The sequence below is a fragment of the Hermetia illucens genome, chromosome 3 (genome assembly GCF_905115235.1).
Source record: "Hermetia illucens chromosome 3, iHerIll2.2.curated.20191125, whole genome shotgun sequence".
Lineage (NCBI taxonomy): Eukaryota > Metazoa > Arthropoda > Insecta > Diptera > Stratiomyidae > Hermetia > Hermetia illucens.
Genome location: NC_051851.1, coordinates 30618984 through 30642662, shown reverse-complemented (window position 1 = coordinate 30642662; position 23679 = coordinate 30618984). Strand labels below are relative to the sequence as shown.

General features: G+C 43.6%; 1 protein-coding gene across 3 annotated transcripts in view; it reads right to left on the bottom strand.

The window, feature by feature from the left end:
• Positions 1 to 23679, bottom strand: part of LOC119651103 — a 51379-nt gene that overhangs the window by 26044 nt on the left and 1656 nt on the right. For all 3 annotated transcript variants that reach the window (XM_038054460.1, XM_038054462.1, XM_038054461.1), the window contains 4 exons: positions 1805 to 2169; positions 1637 to 1704; positions 1133 to 1292; positions 807 to 1069 (listed from right to left, as the gene is read on the bottom strand). In XM_038054460.1, the coding sequence (XP_037910388.1) occupies positions 807 to 1069; positions 1133 to 1292; positions 1637 to 1704; positions 1805 to 2169 (856 nt within the window). The remainder of the gene's footprint in view (positions 1 to 806; positions 1070 to 1132; positions 1293 to 1636; positions 1705 to 1804; positions 2170 to 23679) is intronic.

Here is a 23679-nt window from a genome sequence, read left to right as displayed (position 1 = left end):
CCCGCTAGTGAATTATGGCCAGTCAAAAAGCCCAGAATACCCCCGTAGTGTTTGCTTGTTTCTGACAGGAAAAGTTTGGTGTGTCTAACAGCATTAAGCCTTTGGAACTTGTCCCTATGGGAAGCTTGTTGCAGGTTAGCTAATGCTACTAACACTCCAATTGCTAGTTCCACTCGCGGCATGGGGGAAATTGAACACTCTTTTGTTAAGACATTCAAAATTTCATTTCGCTCTACACCACAGTGACCAGATACACAGAGTTGTTCCACCGTATTGAATCTGGAAATGAGTTTAATCGGTTTCTACATTCTTGGACGATTTTCAAGTTGACCAAAGGACTACTCAAAGCCCTTAGTGCAACCTGGCTATCGCTGCAGATTGCGATATACTTTAGTCTGAAAAATAGTTGCATATTGGCCCAAAAGAAAAGCCCACTTCTCGTTTTTACTCGAAAGATAGACTCCGGCTTCAGAACCCTGTTCTGTTTTTGACCCATCGGTGTAGAAGGGACCTCCCAGAGAAATGGGTTTCAGGATAAGTTCATATCTTCTACCAAATAGGTGCATGGGGACCCCAAAATCAGAAGGCATTGTAAGGACTAGATTCAGTTCTCCCAATGACTATTCCAACGCATTGTGCTCCTCACTTCCGTTATTTCCTACTACTCATTTGCCTCACAGCTCACCTACGATAATCTGAACCCGATATTTTGAATCTTTCATTTAGGCCTATATTTAAAAACCTCCACTGCCATTGGTGCTTAAATTATCATAGGCTTACTCTATTCAAGATTAAACGGCACTTACTTCCTGTTGTATAATCGAAACTTTGGTGTTTTGATACTCCTCCGCAACTATCACGCTTACTATGAATTGAACTTTCTGATGATAATTTCTTTTTTAATATCGGTGTATTTGCTGAATGGGTGGGAGACAATCCACCCAAATCTGATGAATTCGATATTGAGTATGACAGTTTTGAATGAGGATAGTGCTGCTGCTTTTCAGCAGTACCGTAAGGAACATGCGGAATGTTATGTGAACTTGAGCTCTCTTGAAGAATACGATAACTGCCGAGAAAAGATAAAGTTGTTATTGAATATAATACTCTTCATTGTTTCGGTTCTGTTTACCTATTATCGGATAAATGCTTGGATTTGTGCTGTTGTGTATTACTAATGCGAAGACTTCCGCCCTCATGTAAACGACGGTACCCATGTGCGCTGGATAAGCTGGAATCACTTGATTTTCCCGAATCCTTGTGCTTATGACTACCGTGAGATGCTGTCGAGCCTGCAAAGCAGTATTATTTTCATTACAGAAATAAGCATGTAAAACCGTAGACTTCTATATGCAAATGACCCTGCCGTTTATAAATTTCGCCAAGAATGTTATAGCGGGAAATAACTACTGTTAATTGGAGGACGGGAAACATTACAATTCATTCACTTTTACGTTACTCTATATGGAAACGGACTCGAGACGAGTGCATTCCTAAAATGTTTAGAAATTCAAAGAAAAACCTGAGTTCATTGGAAAGTGTATGCAAATAACTCGACATTTTTCTTTACTTTTAACGCTTACTAAGCGCAGAGAATAAATAAATCAAAACCCACTGCGAATATGACAAACATTACCTTGTGAGTGTCGACAATATCTATAAGTCTCAGACTTCCCGGCTAATGAGGTATCGGATGATGGCAATCTATATTCAAATAGTAATACAAAAAAAGAAAAGTGTGAACGGAGCAATTAAATATTGATGAATAATCAACACTATTAAATATTCAAATCATGAAAATTACCGATAACTATGCCGCCCATGTGGACTGGATAACAATTCCGATGAACTTTTAGCATCCGAAGCGCCGGCTGATTGAACGCGAGCATGTCCCCCGGTCGATGAATGATGCCGATGATGACTATCACGAGATGCCGTCTTTTGTAAACGTACTTTTGAATGTGATGTTTGTGTGCAGCCATCGCGTTTATCACCTGGATCGGTGTTCTGCTTGAGAGTTTGTAATTTGGCCAATGGAATTATATCACAATTGTTTGGACGATGCCAAACTGTTGTTTGTGATGCGACATTATAGTAGTAAAAACGTTGGGTGTTTGTATCGAAAAGCTCCCACCATTGTGACGAGTCGGCACGTTTTATTGGTACACCCTGAAACAAAAACGAATAATAAATTAATGAGGTAGAAATTTTCAGCACATTTCCAAGTATATAATTTGAACAGGATTCAACTGAAAGTTAGCAAGAATGACTGCAGATGGAAAACGTTTATTTTTTTAAGAATAAAGCCTCGCGATTTTCTTTTAGTAGATTGAATTCATTGAAACCAATTAGGGATGAATTGCTTGCCACTTTCTTAAGCATGAACGCCATTTTTCAATAAAACGCCTTTCTTCAGCAAAAATAAACACTATCGAGCTCTTTCATGAATGAGGACTCAGGATACTCTCAATTGGCTGGAACAAAATTATCTCTGCTTCGACCAAGTTAGGTCAGAACCAAGCGGTTTTCACTCATTATAATTGCTAACCATACCAAGTCTACAAATGAGTAAATTACGATTGTTAGTTACCCCCGAATGGGACACAACGCTTCAATTACGTCGATGCATGCACACTTGTTCACAGATTGCGGGCTGCACACTACTCCAGAACTTGAAGAAAAGCTTTCACTCCTCCTCCACAGTTCTGTGCCATGTGTTTCTAGGGCGGTCCACTCGTCAGTCCTGCTGGGATAGTCAATCCTATTCCTCAATGTGTGAACAATTCACTGACATTTCCTCCTTATCAACACGTCCACGAGTAATTGATCTGTGCGTTGATGAAATTTTGCGTTTGAAATTGTATCTGGTCAGCCCACTCCGATAACACAATACAGGCAGGTGTTGACAAGGCGGCTGAGTGTCACTCTCTATGTGCTACTTCCATATAGCAACAGAGAAATAACATTAGGACGGAACAGTCTCAATTTAATGAGATTGAGATTGATGATTGCGATAACAGCATTTCCAAATTTTGAACAAACCAGCAAAGACAAATCTGGTGTTGTTAATACGTCGAGCGACATCAAGTGCGGTGCCACCGTCGCCAGAAGCTACGCTTCCATGGTAACCGAATTGATCAACTCCTTTGATATTCTCCCCATTAATGCAGATAAGAAGAGTTCGATGACCTTTCAGGTTTAGAACATTGATTCTATGGTGTTGTACTTGCATCTCTTTCCAAATCGAGAGCTATTTGATCAGGATCCATGATTCGGCGTGCGAGCAGTTGGTTTCAAGAAACATATCGTATTCCATTGAAGTCCTCCACATTTTTCGGATAAAGTACCATGAAGAACGTCACCGATGATAAGAAGAAATAATATGGCCGGCAGAATGTAACCTAAGTCGACCCCGCTTTGGACCTCAAATTCCTCTAAGATTTCACCTCGATACAGCTCCTCCTACGTAAAACACTCCAGATACACTCCCTATTTACGCTGTCGAAAACTTTCTCAAAATCGATAAGGAGCAGATGAAGGATTCACAGAGTACTGAAGTGATCAATGCAACAGTATCCAGAACGAGAACTAGCCTGCTCTATCTTTACGACATTAGGGAGCGCGCAGATGAATAAAAGAGGGCAACCAACACCTGGGTTTCGCTATCGAACATGCTGTTTCCAAGGCATACATATGTGAGATCAAACCTAATCGGTTATCTATGTTCTGGACGGTATAACATTGAATTGCTTTCCGGGCTCAAACCACATTCTAGTCTTCGTGTCAATTGGTGAAAGAATATTCTTCTTCCGGAGATCCTCTACATACTATTAAGGAGTAAGTGCAAATTCCGAAACCCTGCCTATATCGTTGGATGTTGGCCAAAACGGCGGTCACTAATACCAATTGTCGCTGCTAATTCGCTTTATTTTGAGATGCCCTTATGAACTTTGTTGGAAAGGCAATTCTAGACCATTTGCATTAAATTCATTAGCCCAGAGTTATCGAATAGATGTTACACGGGAGACAAATGACGTCATTGAACATTTTCAAAAGTCGTTTACCCAATACGATAATAATAATTCAAAATCGGGGATTGGAAACTAACTAAACTCGCTTGAACCAAAGTTCCAACTCATGAAGACTCAATACCACTCTATCTACAGAACTTACTAATGGCGAAACGCCACCTCAATCGTGAAATTTGTTTGCAGTGCATTAGTAAAGGATCATCTGATGAATCAGAGAACTCATGAAGCATTGAACATCGAATAGGCACAACATTGGTCAACTGCTCCGTATTCTATCAAAGTTCCATCTCACCCGGCGCATCATCTCGACAAAGAAAAAGGCATATCAAATTTCATATAGGTAGGAAAAGGCACTTCTCGGAAGCTCGGACAGCAATATCTTTCTGCTTGTAGCCAAACAGGCCCGTAGATCTGGAGATTTTTGAAAAGTAATAAATAAATCCACGACCACAAAATTGACTATGAAAGTCCGCCAGCACCTAAGTACAGTTCTACCCCACCATGTTAGTCAGACTCGAGAATGCTAGATACCTTACTCCCTCTCACGTCATCATCCTTGGCCCGATTCGAACTCGGGAGTTTGGGAAGTACCTAATCTCATTCGATCTACGTTGCCCCTGCATCCTTTATGTTCTTGTGTGCTCGTATCACCACCAATCGCCGTAAAGTTCACTCACCATTGAAAGAGCATCTTCAAAAACCAAGCTAAAAAAAGTTTTTGATCCATTCTTTAACATCATGAGGCCAGTTGAGAGTTCGTTAGGAACAACAAAGGTAACCTGAGTAGGAATTGACTTGACTAAATTAGAGCGCTTACTAAATTGGGACGCTGTGAACGCCTTTATCTGCTTGATTAGATACTCGGATGGGTCAGGTGCACCGTAATTGAGGACAAATCTGTCTATTCCCAACAGTGATCCGATATTCTGTAATCTTTTTGATAACTGATTGCCCTTGACCTTTGACTTTTCCTGTCCGAATGTTTCAAGTGGTCAGAGCGCAGGGCTGCCGTAGCGGATGGTCGCGATTCAAATCTCCCTGGTGGCAGAGAGATTTGTTATCGTGAGTGGATGTCGGATACCAGTCGACTCAGCTGTGAATGGGTACCTGAATCAAATCAGGGCAATAATCTTGGGCGAGCGCAATGCTGACCACATTGCCTTCTACAGTGTAGTGTAGTGTACCGCTACGATCTTGAATGCATTTTTCTAACACACTTCAAGGCCCTGATCCAATTGGAATGTAGTGCCAACAATTATAATTATTTGACTTTTCCTAGGTCTTCTTTTTCTTCAGCCTTTGTCCCGTTCACAAGCGGTTCCGATCCGACCATGTTGTTTCTAACGACATTGGATGCATTTTTTTGGTCGGCATGTCGCGGGACTTGTCACCAAGAGGGATCAGATAGGATTTAGCATAGTGGAATAATTCCAACTATACTTTATTTATCTCTTTCCCTGATCTCAACATTTTATTGTTGTTTTACTAGGCTTGGGACCAGCATACTATGTTAATAGCATGGCAATGAAAAAGTCATCTGCGTACTGAAATATTATCGTTTGCTGGTTGGACTTTAAATGAAGGGGAACTGCGTCCAAAATTGTGTTAATCTGCGGTAGCCCATTCTTTAAAATTATGTTAGGAATTGGAAGTATTCGATATATTTAATTATCCAGTCAGGCATTAAGCATGAAATTCAAACCCTGACTAAACCAATAATGAGTAGCGGAGATAAAACCATCACCATCATCATCAACGGTGCAACAACCGGTATCCGGTCTAGGCCTGCCTTAATAAGGAACTCCAGACATCCCGGTTTTGTACCGAGATCCACCATTGGCGTCCTGACCTACTCCATCGCTCCATCTCGGGCAGCGTCTGCCTCGTCTTCTTTTTCTACTATAGATATTGCCCTTATAGATTTTTCGGGCTGGATCATCCTCATCCATACGGATTAAGTTACCCACCCACCGTAACCTATTGAGCCGGATTTTATCCACTACCTGACGGTCATTGTATCGCTCATTGATTTCGTCGTTATGTATGCTACGGAATCGTCCATCCTCATGTAGGGGGCCAACAATTTTTCGGAGGATTCTTCTGTTGAACGCGGCCAAGAGTTCGCAATTCTTCTTGCTAAGAACCCAAATCTCCGAGGGATACATGAGGACTGGCAAGATCATTGTCTTGTACAGTAAGAGCTTTGACCCAATGGTGAGACGTTTCGAGCGGAACAGTTTTTGTAGGCTGAAATAGGCTCGGTTGGCTGTAAACAACGGTGCGCGGATTTCATCATCGTAGCTGTTATCAGTTGTGATTTTCGACCCTAGATAGGAGAAATTATCAACGGTCTCAAAGTTGTAGTCTCCTATCTTCATTGTTTTCGTTTGGCCAGTGCGATTCGATGTTGTTCGTTCTTTTGGTTTTGGCGCTGACGTTGCCCCCATGTACAATGCTTTGTCTTGCCTTCATTAAAGTCCAGCCCGAGATCTCGCCCCAATTTCCGCCTACTTGGTATACTCGATATAGATGAAGGTAGACTGTACATCTCGGGTTGTTCTTCCCATGATGTCGATATCGTCAGCATAGACCACTAGTTGGGTGGACTTGAAGAGAATGGTGCCTCTCGCATTTACATCGACATCGCGAATCACTTTCTCCAGGGCCAGGTTGAAGAAGACGCGTGATAAGACATCCCTTGTCTTAGACCATTGTAGATGTTGAATGATCTCGAGAGTGATCCTACTGCTTTTATCTGGCCTCGCATATATATGTCAGCCTAGTGAGTCTTATCAATTTCGTTGGGATACCGCATTCTCTCATGACCGTGTAAAGTTTTACCTTGGCTTTGCTGTCATAGGCGGCTTTAAAGTCGATGAAAAGATGGTGCAACTGATGTCCATATTCCAACAGTTTTTCCATCGCTTGCCGCACAAAGAAAATCTGATCTGTTGCTGATTCGCCTGGATTGAAGCCTCTTTGATATGGGTTAATGATGTTCTGGGCGTATGGGGCTATCTGGCCTAGCAAGATAGAGGAGAATATTTTATAGATGGTACTCAGCAGCGTCATACCTCTATCATTGCTGTACTGCGTGATATCCCACTTCTTATGTATGAGACAGATAATACCTCGTTGTCAGTCGTCAGGCATCGAATCGCCGTCCCATGCTTTGAGTATCAGTTGATGAACCACGGTGTAATTGGTCACCTCCATATTTAACCAATTCAGGTGTAATTCCATCGGCTCCTGGCGACTTATGGTTTTTAAGCCGATAAATTGCACGGACTGTTTCTTCTATGCTGGTGGTGGCAGCATTTGTCCGTCGTCTTCAGTTGGCGAGACCTCCAACTCGCCGATATTTTGGTTGTTGAGCAGTTCATCAAAATACTCAACCCATCGCTCCAATATGCCCATTCTATCGGAAATCAGATTTCCCTCTTTGTCTCACTGGATGAACATCGAAGTATATAGGGCTTCATCCTGCTGATTTGTTGGTAAAACTTCCGTTCACAGACTTGTTGGTTCTCCCAGGTTTCCTTTTTCCATCTGTGAAGTCGCTTCTCCGCTCGACGGAGTTCGTGATAAGTCTGATCGAGTCGTGATAAGAGAATGCAACATTACTCGGTATGCGGCATTCTTCCGTTCCGTAGCTAGGTTACATTCATCGTCAAACCAGCCGTTCCGACTTTTCTTGCGGCTGGGGCCAAGTATCCTTGCGGCCGTATCAAGGATAACGTTGAAGAACGTTGTGGTTGTGAAGATCATTTGTTGATGCTTCATCTCCAGGTCCTCTGTTGACTGCGGTTATTATGGCATCCATTTCGCCCTTATAGGTGTCGCGGAGGGCTGTGTTGTGGATGGCTTCAGTGTTAACTCTGACCTGATTGTCAGAGGGGATTCTGCGTGGTGTTGTTATTCGAGCTCGGAGTACCATGCCAACGAGATAGTGATCCGAGTCTATATTGGCCCCCCTATATGTTCTAAAATTCATCAAGGCTGAGAGGTGGCAGCGTTCGATCAACACGTGGTCAATTTGGTTGAAAGTGGTCCCGTCTGGAGAGACCAACGTATGTTTGTGGACCGCTTTCATTGGCATCCCTATGTAAGCTATGGGAGCCGACGTATTGCCTGAATACGTCCCTGTCCATACATGATTGTTGAAATCTCCAAGTATAATTTTGGGACAAGATTGGAAGATCCCCTCAACTGCCTTGTAGAATGTATCCTTCTCCGATTCTGCAGTCCCCTCTGTAGGAGCGTGAACGTTTATGATGCTTATATTTCTAAATTTGTCTCGCAAACGCAGAGTGCGTAGCGGTTCTCTTATATTTGCAAAGCCGATAACAGCAGGTTTCATTTTTTGGCTGACTAAGAAAAACACTCTGGGCATATGGTGGTTCTTCTCCAGGAAACCGGTCCTTGTCCTGCACGTCTCTTGCAGCGCTGTTACATAGACCTTATATTGGGCCAGGGTATCGGCTAGCTGCTGAGCAGCATTCGGTCTCTTCAGGGAGCGCACGTTCCATGTGAAAGTGCGCAAATTGCTATTCCGTTGTCGTTACCGGGTTCGTCGTTTTAAAGTCCTTCCTGTCCTAGTCTCCTTCTGTGGCTTCGTAACATCGGTTTTACGTGTAGGGTTGTCAGTCCTACGCAACCCCCAACCTAAAGTACCAGTGATGTAAAAATTTCTAAAATCGTTGTGATCTACGGCATCTTCCGCTTCCCTGACCAGCTCCCTAGAAAATTGTCTCTTGTTAGGGCGTAGACTACGCTGAATTTGTTAAATATATGAAGTTCATTTTTGTTTGTTAGGCACACCTCACTACCTCAACGATGATTTTGCACGTTACTGAGGAGGCAATAGATTAGACATTGAATGAATTGCAGATGAAATAATTTCGATGACTTTGTAATTTTTCATTTCTCTTTGTGGTTGAAAAACGTATGTTGGGATTGTATACTGCATTATAGAATGTGTTCTGGCTTATTCATTTCGGTTTGAAAATGGAAAATATTATAATAACAATTATATAAGAGCTTTTCAATTTGGAAATGTTCTCTATTCTTCCTGAGGAGAGGAGAAGCCTAAAATAAGTCCCACGTTCTCGAGGAGAGCGATTAGACTTGAATCTGCAATGGAACTCATCAGAAGTGGATGTTGCCACGAAGCATCACCGGTTATCTTGTACCATGGAAGAAGGCCCTGTGAGAGCATATGCTCCAGGAAAATTCCTGCAAGATGTACTATCGGCTCAGTTATTTGCGATTGGTTCCCTTGTAAAAGCAGAGCCCCTTGTGAGCTCCAGCGTTGAATTGTAATGTACAACTCGGATGCCATATCCCTTAGAGGCGGCAGCGTTGTTAGATAGACTTCGCACTAACTGATATGAATGCTTAGCGTGCACTCAGCATAAACCAGTACTGCGGTGCTAGTCATGGCGAAGCTCTCATTGTGGTCTCCAAATCAATCCGTGTCCAGGGGGACCATGAGATACTCATGTTAAGCCCCCTGGTCACTGGACGACGTTTGAAAAAATTCGAAATACCTTCCCAAACTGACTAGGAAAAAAGGAAGCAAGGACATTCTGGCAGGTACGCCGGTGAAATTATCTTTATATTCGGCCAACCTGAACAGTCGAAATTGTGGCCAACTTTCGAAGGATTTCGTACATAGTATAGCCATAAGTTCTGTTAATCAAACAAATCTTTATTTCCCACGAAGTAATAAACCAAATCAATAGAAAAGTGCACCATTAGAAATGGGAAACATAGAGCTTTCAAACGAAAAAAAATTTATTCAAAACGGCCACCGATAACAGCTATACAAACTCGAAGTCTGTGAGGCCATGCATCGATTGCTTCACGCACGGTATGAAGCGGCATTCCTCGAGCTGCACGCACGATGCTGGCCTGCAAACTCTCCAAATCGATGTAAGTTCAATCGCACCCTACAGCCTCCTCTAACTTAGTCCAAAGGCTGCAGTCCAGAGGATTCAAATCTGGGCTGCCTGATGCCCATTTATCCGCGATTATGAAGTCAGGAACATTCGCCCCTAATCACTACTGAATTATCTTGGCTTTGTGAGCACGGTCGAGTCCTGCTGGAAACACCACGGCTTTCTAGCGAATAGAGATTCACTCAATGGCTGGACTACATCCTCTAACATATTTTCGTGCACACACCGACACCGAGATCTCTTAAAATACGACTTATGTGTGTGTGTGTGTGTTGAGGGGGGAAGCTACAGCTTCTGAGCACTCAGGCCATGTTGACCCACGCCACCCCCGTCTAACGGAATATTCCGGATTCGTTAACATATCGCAGGATTTCCGTTAGTGGATGTGATGCTACTCGTCGCAACTGGAGAGCATCGGCACTAAAGACATGATGCGTGATGCGTCCATAGGCGAGGCGTTCACATAGGAAATGCTCCGTGGATTCCGCTTCCTCATTACATGAGGGACACGTATCATCTTGAGGAATTCCTACTGTGAACATATGCCCAGCTAGTGAATTATGACCTGTCAGAATGCCCACAATACACCTGCAAGTCCTCTTGCTTTTCGATAGGATAAACTTTGCGGTACGCACGTTCGGTTCTGGCAGGAAAAGTTTGGTATGTCGAGCAGCATTTAGGCTCTGCCATCTGTCATTGTGGGAAGCTTGTTCCCAGTTTTTGAAAATAGACTTGGCCAATACTACTGATACTCCAATTGCTGGTTCCGGTCCCAACATAGGAGAGATTGACCCCTCTTTCGCTAAAGCATCCGAGATTTCATTTCCCTCTACGCCACAGTGACCAGGTACCCAGAGTAGTTCCACCGTATTGAATCTAGAGATAGAGTTCAAACGATTTCTTCATTCCTGAACGATTTTTGAGGTGATCACAGGACTACTCAACGCCCTCGATGCAGCTTGGATATCACTGCAGATTGCGATGCACCTGCTATTCAACCGCTCATCAATCACCCAGTTTGCCACCCTTAGGATCGCATAAACTTCGGCTTGAAAAACCGTTGCATATTGTCCCAAAGGAAAAGCCCACTTCACGTTTTTATTCGAGAGGTAGACTCCGGCTCCAGAACCCTCTTCTGTTTTTAAGCCATCGGTGTAGAAGACTTCCGTATATCCCGCCACGCATTCCTCTGGGACTTCCCAGTTCTCTCTACGCTTCAGGGTAACTTCATATCTTCTACCAAACAGACGTATGGGGACACGAGAATCGGAAGGCATTGTAAGATCTGCGGCCTAATGATGGCAACGTATATCTACATTACCACATGAGGCCTGAGTCCCCAGCCCATAAGCTGAGTCCGCACAGCCTATAAGCTGTGAAAGCTCGTTTCATCTTTACCTATACATGTTTGTTCCAGAGAAGTTTTTTATCTAGAGTGACTCCCGGATATTTCACTTCTTTGGAGAGTTGAAGGGTAGTACCCCTCATTTCAGGGAGGCAAAATCCATTCAGTTTTCTCCTTTTTGTGAATAATACCATTGTGGTATTATTTGGATTAACTGAAAGATCATGTCTGAGGCACCAACTGTCTAGCAAATCAACGGCACGTTTTATATTCCTACACACCGTTTCAAGATCCCGATCACAGCAAGCCACGTCATCAGCATAAGCTTGAGTGTGTATTGGCAAATTTTGCAGTTCGCATAGTATTGAGTCGGTCGGCATACTCCACAGAAGTGGCGAAAGCATACCCTCTTGGGGGCAGCCCTTCGTTGCTTCTGTAGTCAGATAGTGATCGACACCCACCTCCGCGCACAGCAATGTCTGCGTTAGCATAGCATGAATCCACTTAATTAAAGCATCAACAACACCATGCACTCTGGCGACATCACAGAGTTTTTGAAAAGACGCACAGTCAAAACCATCTTCAATGCCCACGAACACCCCCATCGCGTACTTACAATTCAAAGTTGCATCCTCTCTCTTTGTGACCAAAGAATGAAGAGCAAACTCACAAGACTTTCCACGGTGGTAAGCATGTTGGTTTTCATTGTGCGGGTGCGAACTAAGTGCGTTTCCACGAATGTGACGCTCCACCAGTTTCTCCAAACCTTTGAGCAAGAATGAAGTCAAACTGATCTGTCCGAAGTTCTTTGGATTAGAATAGTCTTCTTTCCCAGGTTTCGGTATGAAGACTACTTTAACCTTTTGCAAGGGGGAAGGCAAGTAGCCCAGAGCAAGACATCCTCGAAAAATATTTCTTAAAGGTTGCTCTCAGTGCTCCATACCCTTCTATAGCATTGTCGGATAGATGCCATCCATGTCAGGTGCTTAGAAATGTTCAAAGGACAGTATGGCAGCTCTCACCTTTTCATGGGTAACAACCGCTTTCGCAGTGTTCCAGTTCCCCTTACAGCACTTGCGTGTTGAAGGGGTTGCAAGAACCGTCAACTCTCCCCCTGCCACTTCTCTCACCATTTCTCCCGGATGGTGTACTTCCAGGAGCGTCTGTACTGAATCCAGCCTGAAACTCGTGAAAGTACCGTCGGGTTTTCTAAGAGGGTCCAACTTCACCGACTTATCGCTTTTGAGGAATCTGCACAGCCTTGAAGTCTCTCTTTCGCCTTCTAGTTCTTCACAGTACGCTCTAAAGAAGTCTCGTTTCACCTAACGAGTCTCTTAAATTCACGCTGTGAGTTCCTGAAATTTAACCAGTCTTCGTTTTTATAACTTTTGCAAGCCCGGTTCGGAAGTCGCCTGGTCGATTTTCCCGGTTCCACCAAGGAACCGTTTTGCCGCTTTGGATTCGGGAACTAGGACAAGCCTCTTCATAGCACTTTAAAAGTGTGCAGTCCAGAGTTTTCAATCCATCTTCCAGCGCCAAAGGAGTCCTTAGTCGCTTAGGGAACTGTACTTTATTGCCAAGAAGTTCATTGAACTTTGTCTTTGTACTGCAGACTGTTCGCCCGCAATAGTCAGATTGGATTCTAGGTATCGGTGATCTAACAGTGAGACCTTGTCTAGCACTCGCCAGTGTGTAATCAATTCTAATACTTTTGAAGTACAGATTGTTAGGCCAATTACTTCGCTTCTTCTCAATCCCCCGAACCTAGGAGCCCACCCTACGTTTGCAGTCATAAGACCAGTTAAAGTGATGAAATCAAATAACTTCTCTCCTCTTGGATTGCATTTGCTAGTGCCCCAACAAATGTGTTGATCATTCGCATCGCAACCTGTTAAGAGTTCGAGATCACTTGATTCTGCATACCCCACCAGATCCCTAAGCCCTTGCGTCGGTGGAGCTAACAAAGAATCATAGGGTAAATAAACGAAGGCAACTATGATTTTTTTCCTCTCGCCATTTATCTGGTATTTATATGATGACCGTAGGCAAGTCCTGAGAACAGAACTGTCTCAGCATGGTTGCCTCTAACCGTCTTGACATCAGGACGCAAGTTCTACGTCTTATGGATCTTTCATCGTGGAAGATCCTAGCTCCCTTTGCTGATCCAATGCCACCGATTCTGTTAAATCGAACCCACGGCTCTTGCATCAGAAAGACGTAGGGGAAATCCTGCCGCTTGGTCATTCTCGCTGGCAACAGGTAGGATGGAGCTTTGGCATGCTGCAGGTTGAAACGCCCATTTCCACCGACATTCGTTTCTGCTTGTTCAGTGGATTGCGACGAACACACTGACGTACAACATGCACGACATTCGGACGACATACGGAGCGCGGGCGCCCCTCTCGCGGCCTGTTAACCACTTCAGCTGTTTCGCGGTATCGAGCGAATGTCCTAAAAACGAATCGTTCGTTTACCGTCAGCTTTTTTAACAAACGATGAATCTTTTTCGGCGTACTCCCACATTGGTGCAACGCAATAATCGGGATTCTTTTTTCGTAGTTACCGAACTTCATCGTTCACGCGGTACTGACCTTCAGAACCTGAAAGTCTGGCGGGAGTGGAGTATGATTAAGTACTCTCCGTGCGCAGTGTTACCAGTTTCGGCGACCTAACATTTCTCGCTATACGCATCGACTGATAGAACTTATGGCAATGCTATGTATAGTTCTGCCCTTGTTATCGACGGTAGTCAATAAGGATGGTTACAGTCGTAATTTGAATGCAAACTTGGATCTGTTAAAGGACTTTATTGCGAGATCATAATAGTATGCTAGGAAGCTCGATTAATGTTGCGCTCACATGGGATTTTTGCCTTGGTTTGTCCGGATGGCAGGTGGTTAGAGCGCTAGACTGTCGTAGCGAAAGATCGCGGTTCAAATTTCGCTAGGGGCAGAGGAATTTGTTATCGTGACTGGATGTCGGATATCAGTCGACTCAGCTGTGAATGAGTATCTAAGTCAAATCAAGGTAATAATCTCGGGCGAGCGCAATGCTGACCACATTGCCTCCCACAGTATACTGTGGTGTCCCGTCTCGGTCTTGAATAAAGTGCTCTAACACACTTCAAGGCCCTGATCCAATATGGATTGTTGCGCCAAAGATTATTATTATTATTTGACTCAAGCGCTCATTCGCAGCTGAGCCGACTGATACCGGAACTCGAACCTTAAGTACAAATCCCTCTTCCAGACAGTGAGATTTGAACCACAACTTCCGTTGCGAAAGCTCCATGCCTAACCACTAAGCCATCCGGATGTACTGAGTCTACATGTACATTACCAACGATAGTTACAAAATTGAGCCCATGTAACAACCATTTTTGCAGAGAAATTAAATCTCGTTACAAATTTCAATGTTTCAAAGCTCGTTACGAGGGTTCATACTGTTAAATAACTGTACTCCCAGATGCTACTTAATCGAATTAAAATCACAATTTCAAAATGCCCAGTCAGACTTTATACTTTTCCGACCAGCGCCAATAAGGCGTATAATGAGCACTACCGATACTTAGCTTTCGGATTTCCTCTTCGATGCCTCGATTCCGCTGCGCATCGCAATGATTCGTCAATTTATTTTGCAGATGTTTTAATCATGAAAATCCGCTTATGCCGCTTCTTTCCATTTAATATAACTCTCGTCATCATCATCAGCATCATTTCCATGGCGCGTTTGTTATTAATTATTCTCTTGTTACGCTGTTATGGAACAATTAATGGTCTGAAGAATTTAGATCGAAATAGAGAGGAGAATGATGGTTGAGCCCGCGGGCAGACGATTTTGCTCAATCTTCTATCTGGCTGCCCCCGAGGAGTTTAACCGATCGCTGCCTCTTGGAGGAACCAAATTCAGTTTTTTGGTGTTAGCTTTTAATGGGCGAATAAACATTTTACTGGCCAGAGGCGCAATTTAATGGAAAATCTTCCGAGTTTGCTTTTCAACTTGAAATTTGGTTCGTTTTTCTGCTTTGCCATGATTTTGCCTGAAGTTTACTTTTCATCAGGTCAAGGCTGAATTTTAAATAGAAAAAAAAATGTGTGGGGGAGGGGATGTTTTTATTGAAATGAAAAGAGTATTCGACGAGAGTGTATCCTCTTCCATCCCAATATGCATAAACACCACGTTTGATATTGAACATTTTTCGAGTTCATTGCCTAAATTGTAGAAGTAGCTTCATTCCAGGATATGAAATCTGAAAGAGATATTTACTCAAAGACTTATTAGCCTCCACTGCCCCAATTTGAACTTCGGAGTACTTTTGTGTTTCGACTTTTGATAAGATTAAATTTAACTTCATAATTTATTAATCAGAAAGTTCAGTTCAGTTTCCCAGATGGTGACTTCTCGAGTTCAAAATGGATTTCAGGACGCGTGGCAAATGAAACCGCCCCAGGCAATCTTCCAACCGTAGAAAGTCTTTGTGCAGAAATTAAATATTCCGCTCTAGTGCGAGCACTCAGGCATAACCTACAGAGCTGAAAATTTCAAAAAGTACACTATGAACTCCCCAAACTTCTATACGCCAAGAACAAACTTATGAAGCGGCTCCTAAATTTCTTATCGCCATTCCAACCGTACGACAATGAACTTTGCCATAAGTTTCAATAAAAAGCCAACTGAAATTTTTGTTGTAAACAATTTACTTTTTTATAGTGAAATTCCCTCGTCTCTGAGTAGTGAGCAGGGCCATTGTGTGTATTTAACGAAATGAAATGAAGTGGAATCTATTTGGGTCACCCAGAGAGTGCATTTTATTCGTAATTATTGCTACACAGTTAATATTTGGTCATTGCGGTCTGGCTGGGCTCAGTTTGCCTATTTACTGAACTATTGCATAAGCTCATTTCTGTTCATTATTTTTATTTTAGCTATTGTTGAAACCATGTATGTAGGGCGACCAAGAGATAATTGTAGTTCTACAATTAGGACAATTAAAATATTTGTGTTAATATGGGGAATTCACGATTACAATATTTTTTTTAAAAAATTGCTTGTTACATTCCAAGCTTGTTAACAGAAGAATAAATTCATGACAGCTACCAAAATCTATATATGGAGGAGTTAATCAAGTTTAAATGGGAAGTGATATTATTATTGCTATTTTTCTCCCCTGCCATCCGTACGCGAGGTTCTCGAAAGACCGAAAATGGCACACATTGAGGAGGGGCGTCAATTCCGTTGCTGATCGCCCCCAAGAGCACTTGGCGCAAAGCAGTAGAGGAAGAGTGTGGACATCTCGAGAAGTCCTGCGGTGAGCTGAAGCACATTTCAACGAACCGCGAGCGATGCCGCGTAAGCGTGGTTGATGGGCTATACCTCATCAAGAGGTAAATGGCAACCATTTATATATTTCCCCCAATTCCATTCACAATGGGGCTATCATGATAATGCCATGTAAATTGTGAGCCTACAACAACAGGGGCTAAGACAAAAGGCGAACACAAACATCCATGATACAGTCAGGATTCGAACTCGGGAGCAGGGATCGAGAGGCTGACACTCAAACCAACTTAGCCATTGCACCGGTTCAGTGCAGTGGCCCCTTCATCCCATCGGGTAAGTGACCAACAATTAAGGGGGTTTCCAAAGACCGCTTTTTTTCTGTTACCACTTGGCGGAGTATAGCACGTCAACCACATCTACGCGCCATGGTTCGCAGTTATTTGAAATGCGCTTCAATTCCCCACACGACTTCTCGTGACCCTCGCACGACTCCTCTACTGTTCTGCGGCAACTGCCCTTTTTGCGGCAAACTAATAGGCTATCTTGGGAGAGTGGATTCCACTGCATAGTGTAGCCCGCAATGCAATTGTTGTTCTTCCTTAATGTGTGCCACTTCCGCTTTCCGATCATAGTACTTACAAGTATCAGAAATGTACGCTGACCAAGCTCTTCGTTTGAGATAGTGTTAAGCCAGGGTACTCTGAGGATACGACGCAGGCAGGTATTCACGAAAACTTGGAGCTTTTGAATAACAGTGGAATTCACTTTCGATGTGCTCCCATATGACAACACAGAAAGAACACTAGTCTCAACTTAATTTTGGTGTTGAGATAGTTTAGTTTAGATTACTGGGGGCTCAGGCCTGTGTTAAGTCTATTGTATTATCCCTGTAAATCGCCTAATCAATGGTTCCTGCCTGCGACGTTCACTGGCTTTAGCGAATCTGAGAACGTTCTTCAGAACAGAGGGTGTGCAGATTCTTCATTGAAGAAAACTTTGCCTAAGTGTCTCCGTTTGGGATTTTAGTAGGCCCTGCAGCTGCATATGAAGTGCAGGGCCGTCTCTTCCTCCTCCTCACATTGGTTGCATATAACCAAAACGACCACTCCGATCTTCTCCATATGGTAGTTTAAGGAGCAGTGACCCGTTAAAAGCCCTGCTAGAGTTTATATGTTGAGAGACAAAAAAACTGCCCCAGGGTCTTTCATCAGGATTTTCGCCTACTAGCAAGAGTTCAAATTTTCTCACTCTGCTGCGTCAATCTTTGCAATTTCACCCTTCAGAGTAGGCTTGACGGTGGATGACCGGATATCAAAAACTGGTTCTGGCCACATCATTGTGGATCCAGACCCTTAGCGATCCAGTCTTTCAGCCTCCTCATTACCAGCGATGTTTGAATGGCCTGGCGCCCACATCAAGAATGTTTCATTCAGTCGGCCAAGTTTCAGCAGCACCTAATGACAACTTCATACCATATTTTTTGAGAATTGTGGGGTCCTAAGTCCGCATCAACTTAATGCTGGACCGGACCAAATGGGGAGCAACTTACTCCCTACTTTTTTGATTCACGGACCCCTCGTATCTAGGTATAGTGTAGAATATATGGGTAAAGTGATTTTTTGATATTCTCTGATACTTTTAACCAATAAAATGGAAAAATATCTTCCAAAGCAATCTTTCATTTTAAGACTTCGGCTAACAAACTACCCCCTAATTCAAAACCTCGATCAATTAATTATAGACGGTGGATAATATGCCTTCTGAAAAGTCCCAAATATCAGTGAAGCACGAAATGCCTCTCGAAAGTGACAATGTAAACTTATAAGAATGCCAACTGGGAAGCGAAGAGCGGAGCATTGCAAAAATGTTTACGATAAAATGGACACTCGGGATGGCGAGAGAGATCTGAATCAACTTGCCAAACGCACACAGAATATCGAACACTTCCGTTGTGTTAATGACAAGAACGGTACTTCGCTTACCGACCGTGGAACCGCGACGGATAAATGGCAAGAATAATTCGGGCAGATTTCAACTGAAGAGTTTACTCGTCCGCCACTTCCATAATCATTGCCGACATTTGGAGCAGTTCCATCTGGCAGCGCAACTTGGTGCTCAGAGGTAGCGGTGAGGAAGGCGGGGCGGCAACCCTGTCGGCCAAACCAAAACTAAATGGCCGAGGAGGACCTCCATAGTGGTGGCACCGGGAGACGCTGTACTCACTTTGGCTTGCCGGCAAAGGCCTAATCAGGGCAAGTCTGCAAGGGGACTCATCTGAACTGGCAAATTGGTCACGAAACCTCACCAGGGGTATACTGGTACCATGGGAACCGAGATAGCCCCTGGACACTCATACTTCGGGTGAACTCCCGTTGTATATGAGTACCGCTCGGTTATTTCCGGTTGGGCTTAGGAGCTTCATAGGGGTTGTTGATTATGCTCAAGCGAGAAGAGACCTTCGGGCCTCGGCGTGGTGTTGCGTTTCAACACGGGTGCCGTACTCCTTAGTTCGGTAGAGATTTAGGTAATTCCTGCATCCACCAGTATGAATGCTAAGCCATGCACTTGGTATAGACTGGTACCGTTGTTGCTATTCTCAGCGGGGCTCTGATTGTGGTCACAAAATCAATCCGTGTCTTAAGAAGACCGTGGGATTAAGTTTTCCAGACAGGTGCTCACGTTAAACCCTCAAGGACTCACTGTCAGCACAACTAAAGCCCAGGAAGCACTAAATCGAATAAAATCTGGAAAGCGAAGAGCTGGGACACAACACTGTACCACAGTTCCAATATGAAAAAAGAAAGGTAGTCCTCAAGAATGTTCAAATTACCGTCCGATCCGGTTACTTTCCCATATCATGAAGATTTTTGAACGCATTCTTGACAACCGTATGCGCAAAATTGTTGAAATAACCGTGAATCAAAGCGGATTTGTCGAGAACTGCGGAACCACTGACGCAATACACGCTGCACTGTACTCATGGAGAAACACCATGAAAATCATCGCCCTCTTTACATTGCATTTTTGGATCTAGAAAAAGCATTTGACTGTGTGCCATACGAACTCAACTTGTAAGCTCTACGACTACACTTAGTGCCAGAATGGCATGAAATGAAACAGGCACAATCACTGTCAGCGGCAGTAATCTGCCCAGAACTGAGCGATTTAAATACCCCGGGTCAACCCTATCAGTCAATGGAAAACTGCGTTATGAAGTTGCTTCACGCATTAACACAACTTGGATGAAGTGGCGTTCCACAGCTGGTGTTCTTTGCGATCGATTTTGACGGCCGATCCCCATCTCCCCCCCCCCCCCCACAGTCACTGTTTGCAGCAGCAATCTGCCCATAACTGAGCGATTTAAATACCCCGGGTCAACCCTATCAGCCAATGGAGAACTGCGTTAAGAAATCACTTCACGCATTAACGCAACCTGGGAGAAGTGGCGTTCCACTACTGGTGTTCTTTGTGATCGACGTATCAACGAACGTCTCAAATCTAAAATTTACCGCAATGTCATCCTTCCTGTCGCCCTCTATCGTTCTGAGTGTTGGCCGAATATAAGAGACAATGAACGGCGTCTTTCGGCAATGAAGACGAAAATGTTGCGTTGAACCAGTGGCGTGGCATGTTTTGATCACATCCGAAATGAGGATACCCGCGATCGTTATGGGGTTGCACCGATCGTGGAAAAACTACGGTAACGCAATTCGCACTAACGAGAATTCACTTGCCAAGATTGGTCTGAACATCGAAGTCGATGGTAAACGACCAAGCCAAGGCAAGCCGAAACAACGGTGGCTTGATACGCTGGATGAGGATTTAAAAGCCTCGAGATCGCATCCAAGTCAGACATTTGAGAGAGCCAAAAGGCGAAACCGATCACGACGAGCCGACCCCGCTTGTGAACGGGGCAAAGGCTGAAGAAAAAGAAGAAGAAGATGATACTGCAATTTACAGTCGATTACTAACAATTATACTATTATTTAAGCAGATATTTGTATGAAAGGTATTTCGGAACCTAGACACCGTATAGTGAGTTAGGTAGTTTCTGAGAATGAGTTCATAAAAGGAATAGTAACTTTGCAGCCATGGCACTCCCTCCCCAAACTAATGAAAAAAACTAAAACCGACTTTGGAAAGTACTAATCGGAACCGTCAATTTGATACCCCACATGGATATATTGGGCAAAAAAATGTAGACCCTCCTTTTGCATGTATGGAGACCTCCCCCCCCCCCCTGACTCAACGTAGAATAGTGTTAATCAAAATTTCGTTAACACCAAATTTCATATCAATAAGTAAAACCGATTCCTTTGGTAGGCCATGAAACTGAATATGTTGTCGGCGTTGCCATATCTGAGTTTCTGTGATGGCTTTAAAGAAGTCAGGCAATTTGATGGACGGTTGATAGAGCTCACTATTATCTCAACTAACCCCACGACTCTTTTTTTTACCGCCTACGCACCACAAAAAGATGTCGATGACGAAAACTGCTCGACACAAAGTCCTGTAACCTGTAACATCATAGGAGTAAAGCCTTTGACACACACAATGAGTGTGGCGAGTGTATCGCCTATCTTGCCGACACTCACTAGTTAACTTTTGTCAATACATGGTTTAATGTCTCATCTTTCCGCATTTCATAGTGGGAAAGGTAAGACTCGTTCCGACTAAATTCTCATAAATCGTAGTCAATTTCTCAGCGTCACTGAGACAAAAGCGGTTCCCTACGTGACCATCGCCTTCAAAATCGGCCATGGATTCTATCCTGCAAATCAAGCCACCGTTGAAACCAGAAAAGCACACTGGCTCGTCGCTCGTCTTTCGCTTCCGCAAGCGGACATTTGGAATATTTCCACCTGTCAATCCCACAGAAGTTGAATAGATAATCAAACGAATTAAACGAGTCAAAGCAACAAAACTTGATGACATCGCAACTGGGCTGTGGAGAGCGATTAACTGGAATCCAACACTCTGGCTCAGCGTGTTCTACAATCCCGTTATTGAAAAGGTAGGCACTCGTTAAGAAAATAACATCTCGCCACCTCTCCGAAAAGTTTAAGTTCGAACGGTGGCAGTAGTATATAGTATTCATCAAGGAAATGTCCTCTAGCCACTTCTCGTTCTTGTCACACTGTTCCATGCAGATGATGTTTTCATAGCATCTCAAAAGAAAGCTGATTTCAAGCAACTTGCCCAAAGCTGTTTGGTATTTTGATCAATTTCTCAACAACCAGAATATAGATGAGTTGAATATTCGGCCAACTGAAGACAACAGACAAATGCTGCCACCACAAACCACAAATGTCTGGGGCAGCGAATCAATGCCTGATGACTGGCAAAGGGTTATTATCTCATGGTGGAATTCCAATGCTATCCCGACTAAGTCAATAAGGCTGACTAGGCTGATTCTGACCAATGCAGCAGGATCACTCTCGAGATCTTTCACCACCAACAACAATCTAAGACAAGGGAATGCTCTATTTGCATCTTTTTGAGACTGATCCTGCAAAGAGCTATCCATGATTTTACGGAACACAAGATGTACAAACTGCTTTCATCCAAATCAAGTGGACCTCAGCCCAAAACCGGAATGTATGAAGTTCCTTATTAAAGCAACCCTAGACTGGATACCGGTTACAGCGTTATTGATAATGATAATTTCGTAAGAAAAGAAAAGTTGCGAATCTGTCGACCATTACCAACTTTAAAAGCTAAAAATATGATCACAAAGCCGAGATGCAATCTTAAGGTCACCAAATCTGGTACGTGGTTCGTCAGTAATGATGTCCAAATGAAGTCCAAAACACTGCTAGCAAGTTTCCAATCGATAAAATGCTACCCAATTGGTAAATTTATAAGAACGCAACTGTGAAGAACAGAAAACACAAGAAGTCTTCTATGAACACTAGACATTCGGGATGATGAGAGAAATTTATTTCGACTTGCCAAAGGTCGACACAAACGCACACTGGATTGACAACTTTTCTTGTCTTAATGGCAAGAATGGGACGTTGATTATCTACCTACGAGCCGCGATGGACAGTTTAAATTCTTCGAGCAGATTGCTGACGGACTGAACAAGCAGGGCTCTCCTCTTGGCATTATCCGTGTCCCGCTGGCGACTGTGAAGGGAGCCGAAAGCTCATCACCACCGCCAAGTCAAGGAAGATTTAATAATAATAATAATCGTTGGCACAACAATCCATATTGGATCAGGGCCTTGAAGTATGTTAGAGCACTTCATTCAAGACCGTAATGGTACGCTACAGTATAATGTAGGAGGCAATGTGGTCAGCATTACGCTCGCCCGAGATTATTACCCTGATTTGACTCAGGTACGCATTCGCAGCTCGACTGTATCCGACGTTAAATCACGATACCAGCGAGATTTGAACCGCGACCTTCCTTACGACAGCCTTATGCTGTAACTACTCAGCTATCCGGACACAAGGAAGATTTGGTCCGCCTATAACACAACGTGATCGTGAAAGCTCTTGGACCAGGCGCGGACAAATGCATAAAAGATTTCGGCAGACTGACGGGGCACTGGAGGACCATACCACCAGACTCAGGATTCCCTACAATTCGCATTGCGGAAACTGCTTAAAAAGGGAGGGAAACCGTCAGGCACTTCCTTTGCGATTGTCCAGCTCTAGTTGGAGACGGGCTACGGACACCTCTAGCTGCAGAGTAGGAGCGTTGCTTTCCTTCATGAATGCTTCGGGCCGGCTCTGAAGATCTGAGCGGACTGGACTCTGCCTGCTTGCTCTTAGCACAATAGTCATGACCTTAGTAGTTTGTGGAATTGTGTTTTTCAACGACTTTAACATAACAGAATGAACATCGTGATATTTTGTCAAACCAAATTCAGATGACAAATGCCTCTCATATCCTAGATTCGCAGTAGAAAGCTCTACTCTGGTGCCACATCGATTGTCACTAAAAAATGATTAAAAAGGAAATGCCAAGAAGACAGCAGCATTACTAGGATTGGCTATCTAAGTCTTACATCAACGGTTGTCATTGTTTTTTAATATCATTTTAACCATTTGGAACC